The 21,754-nt window shown below is 40.0% G+C and overlaps 1 protein-coding gene across 1 annotated transcript; it reads left to right on the top strand.

The window, feature by feature from the left end:
* Positions 1–439: 439 nt before the first annotated feature.
* On the top strand, positions 440–21,551 carry LOC103775077 (centrosomal protein of 192 kDa-like; the record flags this gene model as incomplete). The annotated part of the gene is made up of 12 exons (XM_008942521.1): positions 440–581; positions 2,052–2,224; positions 2,573–2,696; positions 4,999–5,104; positions 6,721–6,925; positions 8,744–8,823; positions 9,686–9,781; positions 11,256–11,375; positions 15,071–15,192; positions 16,072–16,195; positions 16,651–16,709; positions 21,401–21,551. Coding segments are annotated over 12 exons (1,502 nt in total), but the record flags the coding sequence as incomplete, so codon positions are not given.
* Between the last annotated feature and the right edge of the window lie 203 nt (positions 21,552–21,754).

The following is a 21,754-nucleotide window of genomic DNA, read 5'->3' as shown; positions in this document are numbered from 1 at the left end:
TCACTTCTCTCCAGTTGGTTCTCTCTGCGATGCTTTAGGACTACATTAATCTTATCTGTCAGGATAGAAAAAGGAAACTTAACTGTGTTTGACATAGACTCAGATCAGTGTGTGTTTGTATAAAGATGAAAAATACCTATCTTATAATTCAAGTTAAAATAGCTGTGTATTTAGATTTCTGTATCTCATGTTACTGTTGATTTATGCCTGATAACTGAACTTGCAATAAGTGATTTTCAGCAGGTTTCAAACCATTACACTCATGTTACTGTTGATTTATGCCCGATAACTGAACTTGCAATAAGTGATATTTTTTTAATCATGTAGGACATCTTAGCCAACAGATTATTACATAGGTCTATATCCTAAGTCTGCATTGTGTAGTTTGAGCATGATGGATTCATTCTCACTAGAATTGTGCTATTATTTTTCTTTTCAGTGTGTGACATGCCCCGGGGCACCAGCGATATCCGCCTGTTCTACGCCAACATGCGGAAGATGATTCTTTCTGTGGTTGGCTATTCCAGTGTCGACCAGGATGGATTCCAGCAGCCTCCTGGACGTCCCTTGGAGTTGGACAGGTAATGGAGCTGTAAGGCTGACTGTCAAGTGAGGCCTAACTGAAGTGCTGCTCCTGCACTGACACCATGTCAGTGACACGTGACGTGCCGGGACACTTCACAGGTTTGTTGGCTAGCAAGGTGTTTGTCAGGCATAGTGGAATTGGAAAGCCAGAGGCTGGAAACAAGTATCTCCAGCAGCAAGCAGGACACTTCTCTTCTTTGATAGGTGTCACCTGTTTGTTTCCTTCCACTAAATAGCTTTGTCAGTTCTTCTAGATTGGAATTTATTCACTGGCTGAGCATCATGAGAATCTTTATTTCTGGAGTAGACCATAATTCTTAGAAGACACCCGGGTGTGAACTACTAATCTGACTGTTAGGAAATTCCATGTCAAGGAATTAGGTGAATCAGTTGCCTTCCTGCTTCCATTGCTGTCTTAAGGGATGAATTCACACAGGTATTAGTTCAGCTGTCCTGAACCAAGTCAGGATTCTCTGAAGCATTAAATGTATAAGTAGAAATAACAGAAGAGCTGTATGTTTGCACAATGTTGTATGGAGCACAAGTTGCCTATTTTTTCTTTAAATATTGATTTCTGCTTTTATTTTAGCATTTAAAACTTGTGAGTTAAGCTTTGAACATAAGAAAATATGCTGAATCCGAAAATAACATCTTCCTATCTTTCATGTGAGCTGATCTGCCCTGTGTTTTGCAAACAAAGGTGTGAGATGCTAGGCCATGAAGATGATGAAGAGATCTGTCTTGCAAGGAGAGATGAAGAGTTGGGTTTTAGTGCTGAGCAGAGAAGGCTTGAGCCAGAGAGGATCTTATCCATATGTATAAATACCTGATGAGGAAATCAAGAAAAGGAAGACATTCTTCCCAGTGGTGTCCAGGGACAGGGCAAGAGGCAGTGGACTCAAGCTGAAATGCAATTTAAACATGAAAAAAATTTTTTTTTTTTTTACTGGTGAGGATGGCCAGAGACTGAAATGTGTTTCCCAAAGAGGTTGTCAAGTCTTTATCTGTGAAGAAATTCACACCCTGACTGGACAATGTCCCGGGTAACCTGCTGTAGCTGACCCTGCTTTGAGCAGGGCTGTTGGACTTTGTGATCTCCAGAGGTGCCTCCTGACCTCCAGCATTCTGTGGAACACAACTTGCATTGCTTTAAGGCTCTTTGCAGTACTTCCTTATTCTGAATAAAATATGTATAGAGAAAGCATTTCACTTTATTATAACCCAAAGATAACTGTTTTAGTACCTTCCATTCTAAATGTTACCTTCTACTTCTAAACTTTCTATGAAAAAGTTGTATCATGTTACAGCTGCTGAATTTTTTTCTTAATAATGGACAATTGAATTAAATTGAAGGCTCATGTAAAGAACATTGTTTCAGTATTCTGAGAAATAGTAAGAGTAGGCTATTAGAGTTAATCATAAGTTATTTTTATTACTGCTTTTGCTTAATGCAATCCTATTTTCAGATTTGAGAACTCTGACAGACATATGAATACAACGTTGGATGTTCTTCCTGTTAAAGGACCTCAGGATCCTCCAATACCTGTAAAAACTGATGATCTGGTTCAGAATAAAATGGATGCTGAAGAGGCTTGGGCTGTTAAACCTGAGCATTTGACTTTGACATCTCCTTCTATTGGTAAGTATTTTTTGAAGTTGGTAAATAACCACGTTAGTATTAAAGTAACTGTACTGCAGACTATATTTGGATTATTTTCTGTTCATAAATGTGGCTTGCTCAATAATCTTGCTGCAGTAGTCTTCTGTCTAAACAGTAAACTTGATCAACAGAGTTGTGGTGAAATAGTCAGAGGTAGCTCTGTGTGTATGGAGAATATGAACTGCATACCTGTGAAGATTTTAAACCATTGTGAAGGTAAAAATAGGGCAAAAATGCTTTATCTTAATCAATGCATCTCTGAATCTTGGGCACTTCTGTGGATTTTTGTACAGACCAGCTTTTTATAGCTTTTTTTTCATGTTGCAGGTGGAACAGCAGATACTGGACATGTACAAATTATCAACAGTTCTAATAGGACGTTGACATTTGAGCTTTCATGGCCAGCTCACTGCCTGACTGTAACCCCACAACACGGAGTCATTGACCCAGAGTAAGTTTCTCTTCTCCCAGGGAACATGCAATAGGACAAGAGGAAACGGCCTCAAGTTGTGCCAGGAGAGATTTAGGTTGGACTTTAGGAAAAACTTCTTCACTGAAAGGGTTGTCAAGCCTTGGAGGAGGCTGCCCTGGGCAGTGGTGGAGTCCCCAGCCCTAGAAGGATTTCAGAGCCATGGGATGTGGTGCTGAGGGACATGGTTTGGTGGTAGACTTGGCAGTGCTGGGGGAACTGTTCGACTTGCTGGTTTTAAAGGTCTCTTCCAACCAAAATGATTCTCTGATTTTGGAACTGACTTTCATATGGGAACTGAACTTGCTCCAACACTAAACTTTTCAAATGCTGAGTGCTGTGCTAATGAGATCTGAAGCTGAAGAATTAGCTTGAGAGCTTTTGCTAATGTACAACCAATGACCTTTACTTCAGCAATTTTGTGCTCAATTTCTTAAATCCTGAAGTGCTTAGTTTGTTATTTAAATGTCTCTAATATAGAATGTGGAATGCTATAAATAAGAACGTATGTTCTCACTGGTCAAATCAATGTTTGTTACCATAACTGCTTCAAGCAAGTTTGGCATCATACACACATTTTGGAAAACACACACTCAGAATTCTGTATTGTCTACTCTAACTATAGATAGAGTTGATAACATTGAAAGGCTTTTCTTTTTTTTTTTTTCCCCCCAAGATCAGTTGTGCATGGGAGGAAGGAAAGCAAGCTGGATCTCTAAAACCAGAATTAATTTAAAGGATTCTTGAAATGCAGTTTGAACAGTTCCCCCCAAGATCAGTTGTGCATGGGAGGAAGGAAAGCAAGCTGGATCTCTAAAACCAGAATTAAAGGATTCTTGAAATGCAATTTGAACAGTACAATTCCCTTGTTGACTGACTTTTCTGAAACATGAAAATAGTTGTCTTATATGGCCCGAGCAGTAGTATATGATCACAACATAGGAGATTTGGTCTTTCTCTGTGACCCCTTATACAACCATCAATGACAAGTTTATAAATGGTGTGTTAAGTTTCTGTCTACTAAAGCTTGATCCTATATTGGATATTTGAATACCTTTAATTCTCTTTAGATCATCTTCACTTACTTGTTATCTTAAAAGTTCATCCTCTTTGGGGGAATCATACAATCATAGAATGGTTTGAGTTGGAAGGGACCTCAAAGATCATCTAGTTCCAACCCTGCTGCCATGGGCAGGGACACCTCCCACTAGAGCAGGTTGCTCAGAGCCCCATCCAATCTGGCCTTGAACACCTCCAGGGATGGGGCATCCACAATTTCCCTGGGCAGCCTGTTCCAGTGTCTCACCACCATCACGGTGAAGAACTTCTTTGGAAGAAGGTAGATAGAGATTAGATGTAACAGTTTGAAGCCATTATCATATGTCCTGTCAGTACAAGGCCTTGTCAGAAGTTGCCCCCCAGCTGTCTTCTAGGCCTCCTTTAAGTACTGGAGGGCTGCAATAAGTTCTACCTAGATATGTCCTGTCAGTACAAGGCCTTGTCAAAAGTCCCCCCCCAGCTGTCTTGTAGCCCTCCTTTAAGTACTGGAGGGCTGCAATAAGTTCTACCTAGATGGAGCCTTCTCTTCTCCAGACTGAAAAAAACCCAACGCTTTCAGCCTGGCCTCACAGCAGAGAGGTTCCACCCCTCGAAGGATTTTTATGGCCTCCTCTGGACCTGTTCCACCAGGTCCATGCCTTCTTTTTTTGGGGGCTCCAGATCTGGACACAGCCCTGCATGTGGAGTTTCACTAGAGTGGAGTAGAGGGGCAGAAACCCCTTCCTTGCCTTCCTGGCCATGGTTCTTTTGATGCAACCCAGGATACAGTTGGCGTTTTCTGGGCTGCACTCGCACACTGTTGGCTTCTGTTGAGCTTTTCATCAAGCAGCACCCCCAAGTCTTTCTCCCGAGGGCTGCTTTCAATCCATGCTCTGCCCAGCCTGTAGCTGTGTTTGGGATTGCATTGACTCAGGTGTCAGACCTTGCACTTGGCCTTGTTTAACTTCCTAATGTGTGCATGAGCCCACCTCTCAACCTGTCCAGGTCCCTCTGAATGGCATCCCTTCCCTCCAGTGTGGCAACTGCACTACTCAGCTTGGTGTCATCCTCAGACTTGTTGAGAGTGCACTCAATCCCACTGTCCATGTTGCCCACAAAGATGTTAAACAGCATTGGCCCCAGTACAGATCCCTGAGGATCTTCAGTTGTCACTGGTCTCCACTTGGACACAGAACCATTGAGAATCATGTGCTTTTCTTTTTTTTTTTTTTTCTCCTTTTATTAGGAGCAGTACACTGATTCTGGTGAGTCCTAACCCCTCACTTGCCACAAAGCCTTCATTAGTTCCTTGGAGTGGCCTAATCTACATCCTTTGTGACCGTGGTCAGAAGGTACGTGGCTTACTTGAACACTGAGATTAAATGGTTTATTTTACTTTGCTGGAGAGGGTTTAATAATGTGGCTAAAACCTGTTAGGTGTGAGACAGCAGTTCTGTCGACTTCCATTATTTTTTTTAATTTGTAAAGTTCTCTTTTAAGAAAAAAAGGTAATTAAGATGCTGCTTTGCAAACTGAGATTTAGTTCCTTCGTCTCTGAAGAAATACCGTGAACACTTGGGTTGATTACCAGCAAAATTGCATCTGTCTACCCACAGCTGCCATATGCATCATTGTCTAGAGAAGCTGAGTGGTGCAAATGCATCTATAAAAATACTCTGTTTTAAAATGCAGTATAAGAAAGGAGGTTATTGGGCAAGTCAACAGTTACCTTTTGAGCTCCCTTAATGTAAACTTAAGCTTCTGCCTGACAAGTCTGTGATAAAGAACATCTAGAAACAGGCTCTTGCTCTTTGTGCAGTTTAATCCAAGACTTTCCCTGGCAAAATTAAGGCATATAAATAAAATTTATGAAGCCAAGAATTTCTTCTTTCATCTGTGTAAAAACAGACTCCTCGGTAATCTCTCCCAAAGAAATAAACCTGATGGTTCTTTTTTCAGCCATTATGTATTTTAGGTTACTTGTAACAGTGCATGGACAGAGAAATAAAAGAAGCATATAAATAAAATTTATGAAGCCAAGAATTTCTTCTTTCATCTGTGTAAAAACAGACTCCTCTGTAATCTCTCCCAAAGAAATAAACACCTGATGGTTCTTTTTTTCAGCCATTATGTATTTTGGGTTACTTGTAACAGTGCATGGACAGAAAATAAAAGACACTGAAAGGATAAAAGAACTTATTTAACTACCTTCCTTCTTGATGGAAGGAGGTGACGTATGACACAGAATTGCAAACTGCTGTAAAAAAACCCATTGAACAGCGAAGTTCTTGAGAAGAGTGAGTTGAGAAGGAAATGGAGACTGCACATATTTAACTAGTACATACAAGTATTTATAAATACAGAGTTAACATACTAACTCTGTTATGCTCTACAATATGAGAACAGGCTATAAAAGAAGAAACCCACTGGGGCAAAAGAAGAGAACATAGCAAACTCAATGAAATTGTAAGAGATCTGGTAGCTGATAATGCTTTTGCTGTTTCTTTGCTACCTATCCAATTAAGCAAAAAGCATGCTAAGATTTCTATTAAAATCACCAGAAGTTTTCACAAGTGTTAATGAGGTAGCAGAAATAAACACCAAGCTGGTTCTGTATGAAGCAGCAGCCCTGTTCTAGTTCTTCTCAAGCAGAGAATATTGTGGGACTTGCCATTTAAATTTGACTAGTTTAAGTTATTCCTATTGATTAAAATGTCTAGATAGCAAACTGTCAGTATATTTTTCTCCTCCTTAAATTAAGCTTGTCCTAAAGTCTTTAAAATTTGTGAACTGAAGTTAGAGAAGACCGGGTGATTTAACACATGGAGCTCTTTGTCTTTTGGACTGTAAAGCTACATACCTCATGAACTCTTACAGCTCAAAGAAATATATAGCTAAATAGTTTGACTTGTTAATATATCAATGATCACTATTTAATTCTTTTTCTCTGATTTGTTTTCTCCAAAAGTTTGTTGAAGTGCAGATTGGGGAGGCAGTTGCACGGGGTGTGGCTGGAGCTGACTTCCCACCCAGGAGACATGATACGTTTGCTCGACAGCTTGGAAGTCCCACTGTTCATGTGGCAAAACCTCACTTGGTGCTCCCTCTAACAAAAATGGAAATAAAGAACAGGATGATTGTATTTCCTGAAACACTATCTGGCCAAAGCTCAGGTAATGGTGTTTATTTTGTATATGGAATGTCTGTCCTATTGTGTGTTCAGAGTTTTTACTTACTGTATTGCATGCTGGGGAACTTGAATTCCTGGGCCTTGGTTTTGTTTCTTTTTGTGTAAGTGTGACTGACCAGTTCCCCTCTTCTGACTTCAGTTTGAGATGTTACTACATGTGGTGGAACTCTTCTCAGAAGTCTTTTCAAGAAAAAATTTTCCTCCTTCCTTTCCTCTTATGGGTCAATGCACTTTTGCAGGAGACCCATTCTGTGTATGTGTCCTGAAGGTGTGAGAAAAATCTCTCTGCATGGAGCAGAGAAATAAATGTTCTTCCTTAACATGACAGGAATGTCAGCTATGAGGCTGGCTATCCTTGTCTTGTACTTAATGATTGAGGAGGACACTTGATAATGGAGTCACAAACCCTCAGTCTGTGCTTTTAATTCCAGTAATGCTTAAAATTCTCCAAATTACTGGATGAAACTATCATTCTGTTGTCTAGATACCAGATTGTTTTGATAGTGCCTTGTTTGCTAGGTAGTGAGGATTTTTTTAAATGATTCTTTGATGCTACATTTTTGTTTAACACACTTGAGAACTTTCAAAGCTTAATTTATCTGTTATGTTGGGAGTTTTGCTACACTTATGAAAGACTTGCTTAATATAATACTCCTTTCCTATTTTTGTGTCCCATCTAATATATATGCAGCTAAACTTTCTGAAGTGCTACTCTAGACTGAAATATCTTACAAATGTCCTGTTGATTCTTGGGAAGAGGCACATTTCAAGCTGTGATATATGCTTATAGTCAAAGCTGGGATTTCCTGATGATGTCAGTGAATTGTTCTTGTGATGAGAATGGATTTTACTGGATGCAGTTTTGATTGACAGCATTCTAGTTTGGGACCAGTGTTTTTTTTTTATTTTCCTGAATTGTTAAATAATGTCTTGGGGAGTGAGTTGGGTGTCTTGTGAGATTTTTTTTTTTTCAGTACACTGTCTGAAGGTATCTGCCAAAAATCTGAATGCAATAAACTGATTATTGGAGGTGACTTAGATCTCTCTGCTGTTTATGTTCTGCTTTTATAAGAAGTCTTGTCAGCTGTAGGAGGTTACCATGTGTGTAATATCACATGATATGCCTCAGGTTCTTAGAGGGGATTATCTGTTCCTGTTTTAGGGTAATTGAAGATGAGATTTAGTTCTCAGTTTACTACTTCTTGTCATCGTAAGGCTCCAGGGAGACCTTATTGTAGTCTCCCAGTATCTGAAGGGAGCCTACAGGGAAGCAGGGGAGGGACTTTTGACAAGGGCTTGGAGTGATAGGACAGTGGGTAATAGTTTCAAATTGGAAGAGGGGAGATTTAGATTAGATGTAACAAAGAAGCTCTTCACTGAGAGGGTGGTGAGACACTGGCACAGGTTGCCCAGGGAAGCAGATGCCCCACTCCTGGGAGTGTTCAAGGCCAGGTTGGGTGGGACTTGTGCAGCCTGCTCTGGTGGAAGGTGTCCTTGCCCATGGCAGGGGGTTTGGAACTAGGTGAAATTTAGGATCTTTTCCAACCTGAACTATTCTATGACTCTGTGATCTTTGATATGATTCATCACTAGAAGACTTTCCCTCCATTTTTCTCTTGTGTAAGTTTTCAAGAGTTTGACAGTGTGCTTTGAGTCTGCTCTTGGTGCTGGCCTCGCAAGAACTGTTTCCATTGGACTCCTGTGTGTCTTGAAACAGTTTCCATTTATGCTCTTCCCACTAAAGAGACTTGAACACTTGAACAAAGACATTTAATGCACTAGTCTGATATTTCTCTTCTAGAGAGTTACCTGGAAATGGAGAATAAAGGGGATGAAAACGTGAGGTGGCATTTGTCATCGTTTGCACCACCCTATGTTAAAGTGAGTGAATGCTGCCCTGGGAAGTTTTATCCACATCTCTTGGTTTTTTTCCTTCTCTCTTCCTGATGCTTTCTCCTTCTCCCTCCATCCTCTCAAGAAAGAATATATTGTTGAGCATGAACTCAAGAAGTTTTTTTGCTTCCCTCTGTATCAGGGAAATGTTTTACTCTTTTTTTTAATCTCTAGTGTGCTCCCTGGCTGTGAATCAGTCAGTGCTCTGTGGGGCAATTCCTGGTTCACAGAGTTTGCCTGTGCTCATCTAGTATCATCATCCAGTCAGCATTACATAGTCAAGAGTACATAAAAGATGGGTGTCCCTTTGGGCTCCAGGATGCTGGACTTGCTTTATTTTGAGACTTGTGCTGCTGGGATTATTCTGTACATGGTTATTCCTGTAGGTAATTTAAGTTAGGTCAAGGCTATTTGAGTTACTCTGCTGCTGCCTGTGCAAGCAGTGTAGCTGCACCATTGATATTTGTAAATATTTCCCTATTTTTTTTTTTCATAGTCTGAAAAGCTGTGATGGTCACTTTGATTTAACACTAGACTTGCTATGGGCTGTTGTCATGAAATGATGAAAACCAGTTGTGTAACACTCTTAGCTGCAGCCCAGAAGGCTGAGCATGCCATGTTCCAGCCAGTGCACCACCTCTAAACTGGAAGTCATTAGTCATGGTGACTGCAGAGATGTGGCAGTAGCTTTGGTCTTTATTAATTTATTTTTAGGGAGTCAATATTATCTGTTCACTTGAAAGCTGCTTAATTTGATGTGTTTTCTTCCATCTTTTTCAAGGGTGGTGTGTGGGTGGGTGTGTTGTGTGGTTCTTGCCCTTCTGAATCTGACTGGCAGCTTTGTTTGCAGGATGTGAATGGAACTGGTTGTGTGTATAGGGTCACGTACTCCGTGTTCAGATGCTCCCGTGTTTCTGGGGTGCTTGAAGCTCATGGAGAAGAGAAGGTAACACACATTTATAAATATTTCAAGCATATTACTGTATCTTAATTTAAGATAGGCTCTTACATGAGAAACTTTTTGAAATAACAGTTGAATTTTTGATCCTTGTCTGGTTTTATCTGATAATGATAGAGTGCTGGCCTTCCAAAACTGGGATCTGGGGTGTATCAGGGAGTCAGTCTTTACTTACTGCAGCTGTTACATTATCAGCTGAGTTGATTCTAAGGATTCATACAATCTGTGGTTTGACTTTCCCATGGTGGTGTTTTTATATTTAATCTTTTTACCTAAATTATTCTAAAACAGAAAATGATTTTAAATGCTTTGTAAAAACCCACAAGAACATTGCAAACAGTACTGGGTTGTCATGAAACTAGTATAAGAACTGGTTTCCCTTCCTTAGAATAAGTTTTGTTATACTTATTCAAGCACAGTTGTGTATTCCTAAACTTGATTTCACTGGATGTACAATTTTATCTCCTGGCCAGTAGAGGGTTTCATAAGCACAGTTATAAAGCCACATGTAAGGGCTTACTGTGCTTTTTCTCCCTCAAAGCTACTTCAAGTCTATCTGTTCATCAACACCTATCTTATCATTATGGATTGTTATGATGCTGCTTAACTGCATTGTTTCTATGATGATGCAATTTGTAATCTATTTACAAGACATAAAAAACTTCTATGCAGTTCCATAGTTATTTCATAATATTGAAAACCATTATTTGTCTTTGAACAATTGTCTTTGCCTTAGCAAGCCTAGTTCAGGCCTGTTTGAATAACATTTACATGACTGGCATGTCAGGCCCTTGGCTGGAGCTGGCAAGGTACAGTGCTGTCATGATTTGCTGTTTTTTGCAGTGGGTATGAGAATACTTGGCTAATTAGATATAGTTTCAGTGATCTACTCTAATCTGCTGCTCCCCTTTTCTTTCTTCTCCCAACCTCAACCCTGAAAACAGTGGAGGTGTGCTCTGGAATGAACCTGGGACAGCCCTGTGCAGACACCAGCCTTTGTTACAGAGGCAAACTTTAAGGATGAGCAATTGCATAGCCTGCAAGTTGGTTTAAATTTCAGGCCTTCTAGTAATTGTAGCAGAGTGTGCTTCCAAAATTTGGAGCTGGAGGGGTGCAGTTGCTCACAGCTTAGCTGACAGATGAAGGAAGGTATCTCTGTCTTTAAGCTGTGCCTGCTTCCCCTCCTTGTCCCCTTCTCCCCCATCTTACTGATAGAGATAATTGTGCAAGCACTTGCTGGCTTTGTTTAAAGCAGATGAGCTGAACTCAAATTTTGTTTGAGATTGCTTGCACAACCTGTTTCATCAGAACTTCTCTTGTGGGCAAAGGAGGATGAGCTGTATTGTTTTCTGCAAGATCACCTGCCTGTGGAATGTATGTTCTGTGGTGTGTTTCATGCTGGCTTAACTGTAATTTGTTGAAGGTAAAATTATGAAGACATATAGATTTTTTTCTCTTGTAGGTTGCTGTAATGTTTTTACCTAGAGATAAAGGAGATTACTCCCAGTTTTGGGACATTGAGTGTCACCCAGTTGAGAAACCAAGTTGGAAACACAAGTTAAGATTTCAACTCTGTGGAGCAGTGAGTATATAAATGCCATCAATGCATTTGTCCTGAGCACAAATTTTTGCTCATGTCTTAATTTCACTACACAGTACTCTTTCATATGTGCTGGTATATTAAAAAAAAAAGCATGCTGATATTTTTGTTGGACTAAACTGTACTGTTTTTCTTATGTTACAAAAAATACCTTTTCCATCTTGCTTATGCCATGCTGTATTAGCTTTTGCCATTTAAGATCTAAAGTTTTATTTTGCTTGGAGAAAGTGGAGACAAACTTGCCTTCTGGGGGAATTTTCTCTAGATGCAGATTTGTTTGCATCAGAGGTTAAATGGATTGGTTTTATTGTTACAAATAAATAGCAGAATAACCTTTGCTGTAATATTGGAATTTTCTAATAGCCATATGGGAGATATAAATGTGTCTGAGTGTTTTATCAGAGAAACAATGTAGGTGGGGGTGATTTTGATATTTGTACATGAGAGCAATGGGATTTGAGTTTTCTTTTGCTCCCTGGTTGTTCCTCAGCTCTAACTGGATGGTGAGGCTTGGAAGGAGGGATTGGGGAGCTAGAACTGGTTTCCTGTGCTCTCTCCCCTTACCTTGCTTTTAGTCCCTATCTCATTGCCATATAAGAGGACTTTACATGGGACAGAGAATCTGCTACTGTTAGAAGAATTAATTCTAATGGTTAGTTAAATGAGCTGAATGTGAAGAGTTTTGCATATTCAGTATTGTGTGATTGCTCTCTATGCTTTACTGTCTTCTCCAGAGAGTTTGACTTGATTTTTCTAAGAGGCCCAGAGAAAGATTTGGGATCTTTAGAATACCAAGCTTTTTTTTTTGTACTAGGAACCTTTCTTACCTTTCTTGCCAGGGTACCTTACCTTTTATTTTGTAGGATGATGTTGTCAGTAGTTAATTGTGTTGAAAAGGAGACTTGCTAAAGAAGTATATGTGAAATAACTTCTAATTTTGGCATGAAGAATGAGACCTATACGTTTGACTTGGCAGTTTTTTTATTCAGCTTTCATCTAACTCTTTGAACATGGTTTTCCTTAAAATGAGGAAAATGTCTGTCATTTGTCTGTTTAAAGCTAGCTGCACTTGAGAGAAGCTGAATTCTTTATTAGAAATCCAGAATCTTGAATTCTTGTCTTAAAATGTAGCTGGTTGTCAGAGTTTTATAGATCTTCAAGTGGCACAACTTGATACTGGTATTTTTTGGACTACTGTGCCAAATTTCTTCCTCTTGATTTTTTTTCAAAGCTATTAACAGTTAGATCTTTTCAACGTCTTTTTGTGCACACAGGAAAAAAATTTGTAGAAAACACTTGAAATGTGTGACTTCCATTTTGAAAAAGAGTTGTAAGGGAAATACTTTGTCAACTGGTTGGAAGAGGGCTCATCACAGAACCTTTACCTAGATTGTTAGAGCTTTTTTATCAGACCACTTTTAGTTGAGAAGACAAGTCCATCATAATCTGTTATGTCCTATGGGTCAAGAGTTGAGGCTGTTGCTATAACTTTGAAAAGGACTTGGATCCTGCAGGGTTTGTTGAGGCAGAGGCTACAGCTCTGGCTAATGTGACTTCTGATGGAATGAAGTGAGAAGACTGACTGGCTGTCATTCTGAGTGACTGAGTGGGTTTTATTTATAGCACCACTTCAGAAAAGGAAAATTCAGAAGTGCTCAGGAAAGAACTAAAAGAACAAGGTGTAGCTGGGAAAATCAGTGTGGCTCACCACTTCCTGTTTTTTTTTTCCTCTGGGAAAAAGGAATTAACTGTGACTTTACACTCTGTGTGCATTTGCAGTCCTCACCACTGGCAATTATAGTGTCCTAGGATCATGTCTCCAAAACTGATCCCAGAGAGAAAGGAAAGAGTGATTCTACATGTGCTTTGCAGCCCCAATCTCTCCATACTGGCCATTCAAACAGTTTTTTTCTTGGGAAGCCTTTGGTAGGCTGCTGTCAGGTATTGTTCTAAGATAATTGAGCTACTAACATTGTGCATAGAAATATTGGACTGATAGTTTGGTTTGATTGTTGGATCCTCTGGGGTGAAATAGGGAACTAGCAAGAAGGCTGAGGCAGCAACTAAGTTCTGATGTAGGAAGCTGAGGACTTCATAGAGAACCCCTGCTGTTGTGTGAAGATATGACCAAATGTCAGGTGCCCACCATTGCTTAATGTACATGGTAGATGTACTTTTGCTGTGTAACTGTGTAACCTTTTCCTGTATCATTTTGCAGCCAGTTGAGCTGAATCTCTTAATACTTCACACAAAACTACCACTGCTAAGTCCTGATTTGATTATTCTTACCAGCAGTGCAAAGCTTCATCTTCTTGGGGTATCCCAGACCCAAGAGGAGGAAAAATCTTTTCAAACTCTGAGCAAAACCATTCCAATTTTAAATGTGAACAAATTTTTGTGCTCCTGAGGTGGCTTTGGAACAGCAGCACTGCTGCAACTCTTTGGGCAGTGTGAACATGCTGGTTTCATTTCAAACAGAAGTCAGTGTAGGGTGTGGTAGAACATGCAGTACTTCACTATGCTCTCATAAAGACTGGGGCAACTTCTGATCATTATCCACCCTGTGCCTTACTCTCCTGCAGTAAGCTTATTGATCAGTTAGAATTGGAATAACACTGAGGCATGACACCCATCATTTTTCACTACATGGGGAATGAAAAGCTCTTGAAATGACACATCTACAAATCCTTTCTTCTCTTTATGTATCAGGTTCTACTGTGGCTTGTGGGTTATTTGCAACTGAAAAATATTCTTTAAAATTAAGATTTTTTTTTTTTGGCTCCTTCTATTTCTGACAGACTGATTAGGAGCTCTTTCAATAGAACAAATGAATATCTGAAAGACAAGTTTGTCATAGCAGCTCTACTGAAGATGAATCTGTTTTTTTTAATCATCCCTGCGTAAGGGAATGAACTGCTTGTCTTAAAACATCAGCACCATTTAAAAATGGAGATGATGTTGTACCACCACCAGTGTAGGAGGTTCTTCTGGTTCTTTAACTTTGTGCAGGGGATGTTGTGAACCGAGGGGGCTCCAAACAGTACCTGGCTAGATTTGTAACACAGGCAGAGTTTGAAACTGGCTCTTGGATGAAGTATTCCCTTAGGGTGATGTGGGCTCTTTGTGTTAGAGTATGCTGAACAGGGGTCCTCAGGATGTAAATGTTGTGGCCTCATTTCTGAATGTAACAATTACTGTAAAATGCATTATCAGATTCTGTCTCTCTAGAGAGACCTTCCTTTGAGAAGGGATTACAAAGCTTTTTGCCCTTGTGGGAATTCAGGCTGTAATGGTGACATACACCTTCCTGCTCTCTGAGCAGTTGTTGGGGTGATTCTGCTGTTCTTGAGGCATGTGGGCAGAATATCTGCAGAGGACTTGGGTTTTGCTTTGGCTTTTAGTTAGGTCTTCATTGCCAGCAGCTTTCTTGAGATCCCACCTATGCTGCTAGTTTGTGAACTGGCTTGTAACAAATGAAGTACTCGTAAGACACAGAAGCCTGTTGAAGTATTCCTCCAAAATCATGGCTTCTGTCTCAGTGATCCAGACTCTACCATTGCTGAAAGATTATACTTTATTTAAAGTGTTGGAATTGGGCAGGGGAAAGGACTTAGGCACTTGAATACTTAAATAATTTTGAATGCAAAGATTAAAGGTTTCTCTGTTTTTACCAACAGGGTATTAAAAGAGGAAATGCAACTTCGGTTGTGAAAGCTTCTGGGAGTGCCCTCACAAAAAGTGAGCTCCCAGCTATACCAGAGGTGAAGGCTTACTCTGAAGCATCTACAACTAAAGCAGGGTAGGTACGGACACAACCTGAAACAAGAGTCTGCAACTGGGTAAAAAGAGGAGGGAGCAAAACCCAACCCTTTTTTGCCATTAGTGCAGCTCTGTGGTGGAACAGGCTGTGCAGAAAGGTTGTGTAGTCCCTGTCCTTGAAGGCTTTGGGCATCTGGCTGGACAAACCCCTGAGCAGCCTGGTCTGACCTCACAACTGACCCTGACTGGAGCAAGAGGTTCAACTAGGGACCTCCTGAGTCTCTTCTGATCTACATTATCCTATGATTCTATGTTCAAGAGTAAACTGCTGCAGAAGCCAGGCTTGCCAAACCTCTTAGTGGCTTTGTGTTGTTCAGTCTCCCATCCTTTTTCTTTTCAGTGGGGTTTCTAAGTTGCCTGACCATGATCTGCTGTTGGAAATGAACTGATAGAGTCTTACATATGCTTTTTGTGTACTCCCCTTTTGGAGACTCCACAGAACTGTAAAATCACTTCTGAGCAGACCACTGTACTACATGCCTTAACCCTGCTGTTCTTCAGCCTGAAGTCGACTTCCAGTTCTTTTACTGTGGGATGATGTGAATGGCAGGGGAGTAAGATGTTTCAGTTAAACATGGCATCTTTGAGAAGAGCCTAGTTCTGTGCTGAAGCACATGGGGAACAAATGCAGATTGTGGAAGTGTGTAGAAGTACATGTATGCCACAGTCATGCTTTCATTGGTCTTTCTAAATGTCTTGACTGTAAAACTTCAGGTGAGAGAGTGGATGCCTTTGGGATCTTTCCATTTCTCCTGATTTAGTCTCAGAAAGTACACCTATTATTTTGAAGTATGCAGTCAATATATCCCGACCATTTAAGCAGGAAATATTAATATCTTAAATCCCTTTTTCAAATCAGACAAAATGAGATGGTAAGAGGAGTGTATGCACCAGAAGACCTCTACACTTTTCCTACAACTACAGTTGGGGAGTCATCCACGTTAAAGGTCAACTTGCGGAATAATTCCCTTGCAACACACTGGGTAAGTTTGGCAGACTTTATTTAAAGTAGATTTGTCTAAGTCCTTCCAACAGTTCAACTGTACTTTTTAAATTTTTTTTACTCTTGACAGAAGTTTGCAGTAGCACAAGTTTTAGTTTGTTAGTTTCACATCCAGTATTATTGAAGAATTTTGCCCTCCTGTAATTTTAATCTTTTGTCTGAATCACTGAGTGTATTTGTAATGTATTTACATCTGAAAAAATAATAGATTAGCTTGCATAAATCTGTTGTTAACCTGATTGATTTATTTAACTTCATCAAAATAGAGAGATGTGAATTTTTCTTACTGGGCACAAATGTAGGCATGCTTTGTTTTTGAACCCTGGGTCTGTGTAAAGCTGTATTTAATTGACTTGATTATCTTAATCATGTCATAAATTGAATGTGATAGACTTACATATAATGTGCTTTTAAGCATTTTGTATTAAATTGCAGCTGAAATTCCAAAGTCCCAGGGAGCCTTTCTACATCAAGCACTCGAAATATTGTCTACGGTGAGTGATGCATTTGCTAACAATCTCTCCTAATAAAGAAATTAAGCAAGTAATTCAAATAAATATCTTCTTTGTATGTATAGTACTAAAATGTAGCTATAAATAGCCAACATTCTCATGTCTAGTTAAAGATTTTTGGTTTGGTTGAGTTTTTTTGTGGGTGTTCTTTTTTGTTGTGGTTTCTTTTTTATTTTTTTTTTTTTTGCTAAGCTGTACTCTGTAATCTTAGTTAGAAGCAGAATGAGCCCACACAGTTATTTCTGCATCTGCCAATTTCTTCCCTGCAAATTGTTTCTAACAGTGCTGCTGCTTTTAATGCTAAGCCTAATGCTTCATTTAACCATTTGGCATGCTGTGCACAATCAAGTCATTCCTTCCATTTATACTTTCTGCACAACAGACCAAGCAAATTGCCTTCATCATGCTTCTAATTTGACAAACCTGCAGAGCTGCATCAAAGATTCTCTGCAAATACAAGGTTTGAGCAGCCAGTGGAATTGCCTGGTCATACCAAGCATTTGAGCATATTACCTGCATAAAAGGAATTTTCAAGTTGGTGATAATCTCTCAGAATAAACCCAGTCATCTTTGGAGTTCATGACAAGAAGTATTTGACAGTCCTATTAGTCATCTTTCCAAGAAGTGCAGCATCACGTGCCCATCTGTACCAGTGGGCCTGTCAGCAAGACAGAAATGGGACCGTTTTGTTACAAGTCATGCAGCATAGCAGCTGGTTACACTTATCCCTCTTCTGAAGACAGGGAAACTTGAGGGTATATGGAAGAGAAATTGTGAGCAAAATCCTGTCACAGAATCCCAGAATGGTGGGTTTGGAAGGGGCCTCTGGAGATCACCTTGTCCAACCCCCTGCTCCAGCAGGTCACCCACAGCAGGGTGCCCAGGATGGTGTCCATGGGGTTTGGATTCTCTCCAGAGCAGGAGACTCCCCAGCCTCTCTGGGCAGCTGCTCCAGGCTCAGGCACCCTCACAGCAAAGAATTTTTTCCTCCTGTTCAGATGGAACCTCCTGGGTTCCAGGCTGTGCCCCCTTGCCCCTTCTCCTGCCACTGGGCACCACTGGCAAGAGTCTGGCCCCATCCTCTTCCTCCTTCACCCTTTAGAAAGTGATAAGCATTGGAATGGAACCAGGTACTCTAGATCCTACCCGAGTTTTGCATCTGCCACTGATACTTGGCATTAATTCTAACAACAGGGATTTATGTGGTGGTGCCAGCCACAGGTAGTCAAGGTTTTCTTCTGTCCACTTTTCAGTGCAAAGTGTTATAACTTAGGCATGTGTTCCAGTGTTTCTATTGAACTGTCATCTCTGTACTGAATATGTCACATCAGGTGGCACAGGTGTTTTTTTTTGGGTAGGCAGTCACCACAATGAAATCTATCCAAATACAGAGAGCTAGGTAGATCTGTCTGGGGCTGTACACCTGCAGATGAAGGACAGGATGGCTTAATGTCCTGGGCAAAAAAAGATGAGTAACTTCACTGGAAGACGCTTCAAAAACATTATTAAGGAATTCTGTAAGAGCTATTTGGTGTAGGAGAGATGAACTCCTCCTGCTTTTACTGAAAGTAGATGTTATAAGTTTAAAATTCAGTCTGCTGTTTTCAAAGGTCATCAGCTGATTATACTGTGCCTTCTAGTAACATTCTGCAGCCTTTTTTCCTAGTAACTTTGGCTTTTTCAGGTGTAAATATTGGCCTTTCCTAGCTTTTTTACAGTTCATTCATCTGAAGTCAGCATAACTCTCTGAAGAAGCTCTCCCATTTAAGAGCATAAAGCAGAGAAGAATTACTTGACTTGGATGGATGCTTTTAAAAAAGTGCTAAGAGAACTTGTTTAAATGGCTTTTACTCTAGAACAGCATCAAGGAGGATTTCAAGAAAGCCCGTGTTGACTGTTTACATCCAAACTAGGTTAACCAGACATCTTACAAAGTAGTGCTCAAAAGTAGTTGGATAAGAAAACTGTAGGAACTTAGAATAAGAGTGTAAAAATAGAAAATACCACCTACATATACTTCTGGACCACAGAAGTGTCATGTAATAAATGTGGTCTGTTGCATGCTTTTCCTTTTTTGAGGGCCAAATCTGAAAGCAGTCTTGTGTAGTCAAGTTTTAAATCTGGCTAATGGAGTTTCAATTTTTTTAAATTTTAATATTAAGGGTCTTGCCTTCAGAAGTTGGTGCTCACCAGTTCTTGTTCAACTGGTTATGTCACCACAAGTACCAGTACCTAGTGCTGCAGTTCCAGTTTGCTTGGTTGAAACTGTAACAGGCTTTATCCAAATACAGTATCTTGCAACCAAAACTAGCCAAAAAAAAAAAGAATTTTAATGATCCTCACCAAATATCTCCCAGCATACATTTTGGTTTTTAACCACAGGGATACTGTTACCTCGTATTGCAAGTCCTCAAAGAATGGGTGGGAAGGAATTCTGTCTGGGATTTGCATTCAAAAGGGGAGTTCTCTTTGTTGACAGAGCAGAAATTTTTTTACTGCAAAGAGAGCACTTTTAACAAGATGACTCTTGAGTGATATAAACATATCACTGAGCAGTAAAAAACACCTGGCTTCTTAAAAACCTTTGGCTAAGTTCTTCAGAAGCCATCTGAAAGAAGCTAATGACAGTAGTATCTATTTCAGATATTATTGAAAGGTAAAACTGTTTTTTGCTTGACTAATTATTTTTGTCTCCAGTAGCCACCATGCTGGGTGTTAGGAGCCACTAGTGGCTGACAACAGATCTGGTTACTATGGCTTAGATGAGCTACCTGTACTGTTCCTTTTAAACTCACCTGCTGCTGCTGTTGTGTTTAGAGAACTATGGGATTAGTTTGTCTATGAAGTTGGCTTCAGACTTACCTGACTCTTCAGACATACCTCAGTACTTCAGAAAAACCCTCCAGGTTGCTTCATTTCCAAGAGCATTTATGCTGCATAGTTGCCTAAAAAGCAGTTTTGTTAGTTGAAGAAAATGAAAGCAGCTTCTTTCCCTTTGGATTAGGAAGCATGAGAATTCAAGTGTATTGAGCCTTATCCTGACTGCAGATGTCATGTCATAGAATCACAGAAAGGTTTGGGCTGGGAAGGACCTTAAAGAGTATCAAGTTCCAACCCTCCTGCTGTGGGTAGGGACACCTCCCACTAGTAACAGGTTGCTCAGAGCCCCATCCAGCCTGGCCTTGAACACATCCAGGGATGGAGCATGCACAGCTTCCCTGGGCAACCTGTGCCAGTGTCTCACTAGCCTCAGTATGAAGAATTTCTTCCTTGGATCTAATGTAAATCCACCTTCTTCCTATTTAAAACTGTCACCCCTCATCCTGTCACTGATGAAGGGTCCCTCCCCATCTCTCTTGTAGACCCCCTCTAAGTACTGAAGGCCACAGTAAGGTCTCCCCAGAGCCTTCTCTTCTCCAGGCTGAACAAGCCCAGCTCTCTCAGCCTGGTCTCATAGGAGAGGTGCTGACTAATTCTTCCTTTAGAGAAAATGATAATGTGCATAGCACCAGCCAAATGGATACCTGAAGTTAGGGGTCAGTTGGGATTGAATATAGCTGCCACATGCCAAGAAACTGGGCTCTGCCTCAGCATCACTGAATTGGTGTTGTCTGTATTCTGGAAATTCATCTTTGACAGTCAGATGTGAGCATCTCTTTAAAAGAGCAATACATAACTTACTGTTACATTCCTGATAGTGTGAGTTTGGTTATATTGTTCTGTTTGAGTGAGTGCTGGATATATGAGGAAGCAGACACTATTTTTGGGTTGATGATACAGACTCGTGCATCCCTCCTGACTTTCTGCAGAATCGACTTTTATTTCTGTGCATTCTCAGGTGGCCTGGCTGCATGCAGCTTCAGACTCTATTCTTACTAAAATTAGTGTTTTCTGATCTAATGCATCTGTTCCAGATCGAATAGTCACACTGATGTTCTTTTGTAAAGTGGTTCTTTACAGATAAAGCTGAATAAATATCTTCATTCCATGTATTGGGGATGCATGAAGAGATGGAGCATGCCAGCTTTGTTAAACAAAACTCAGCAACCAAGTATGAGCCACGACACCTTGATCTGGCTGTACTCTTTGCTGTTGATTGTAGTTCAGCACAACATAATTAGTGCTTTGGTTTTGTATTAACCCAATTAAAAAACCAGGGTAGCATACCACTCTTTCTTCTGAAAGCATCCACTCTTGCATGATTGACTAGGATCTGTCTAGATCCCCTGTCGATGGGGAAATCGACTTGCAAAGATTCAGCCAAATATTTCTGGACATTGAGGTAATTAGAAGCAATTGAGATTATGCTAGCTTCAAATTGGGGGAATTCCAGAAAGAATTGGAAATTTTAGTGTACTTGTCCTGTGACTTATGAAACAATGTAATTAATACACTGTAAATGTTACTGCAAAGAGGCAGGCCCAGCTTACCTAGGTAAACTAGCAGCAATAAAGTACTGTAGTACTTTGTATAATTAGTAGGAAAGAATTGCTTTGACAATCAGAGTCCTGCAGAAGAATAATAGATAATTGAATCTGTAAAAGTAAACTTGATGATCCAGTGCACATCCACTATGCTCATTTGGTGAAAATCAAAACTAAAGAATTTCTCCATCTGGTAGGATTAATTTCTTTATATTAATGATGAATATGCAAATAACTGCCTTTTTACAGGTCCCATCATTACATCAACGTGCCAGTCCAGTTCAAGCCACAGACAGAAGGAGAATTTGAAGGTCTCTTCATTGTGCAAACAACCAAATACAACTCAGTTGTTATTCGGCTATGTGGTAAAGCTATTGCAAAAAACCAGGCAGTTTTATAACTATTTATAATCATTTATAACAGTTTATGCTGTTTAAAATATTCAAATATTTGCTCCTGTGTTTCCATACTAATGTCCTATTTGTTTTGCCCTGTGATGCTGCTTTGATGGAAGGTTTTCTGCAAGATGAATTATGGTGTTTGTTTTACAAGTCTATTTTCATAGTAAAAACACTGAGAAATAACATTGTATGTTTTAAAGTT

Source organism: Merops nubicus, unplaced genomic scaffold, assembly GCF_000691845.1.
Source record: "Merops nubicus isolate BGI_N331 unplaced genomic scaffold, ASM69184v1 scaffold4136, whole genome shotgun sequence".
Lineage (NCBI taxonomy): Eukaryota > Metazoa > Chordata > Aves > Coraciiformes > Meropidae > Merops > Merops nubicus.
Note: the sequence above shows the minus strand (reverse complement) of the source record. Positions and strands in the feature narration are given on the sequence as shown.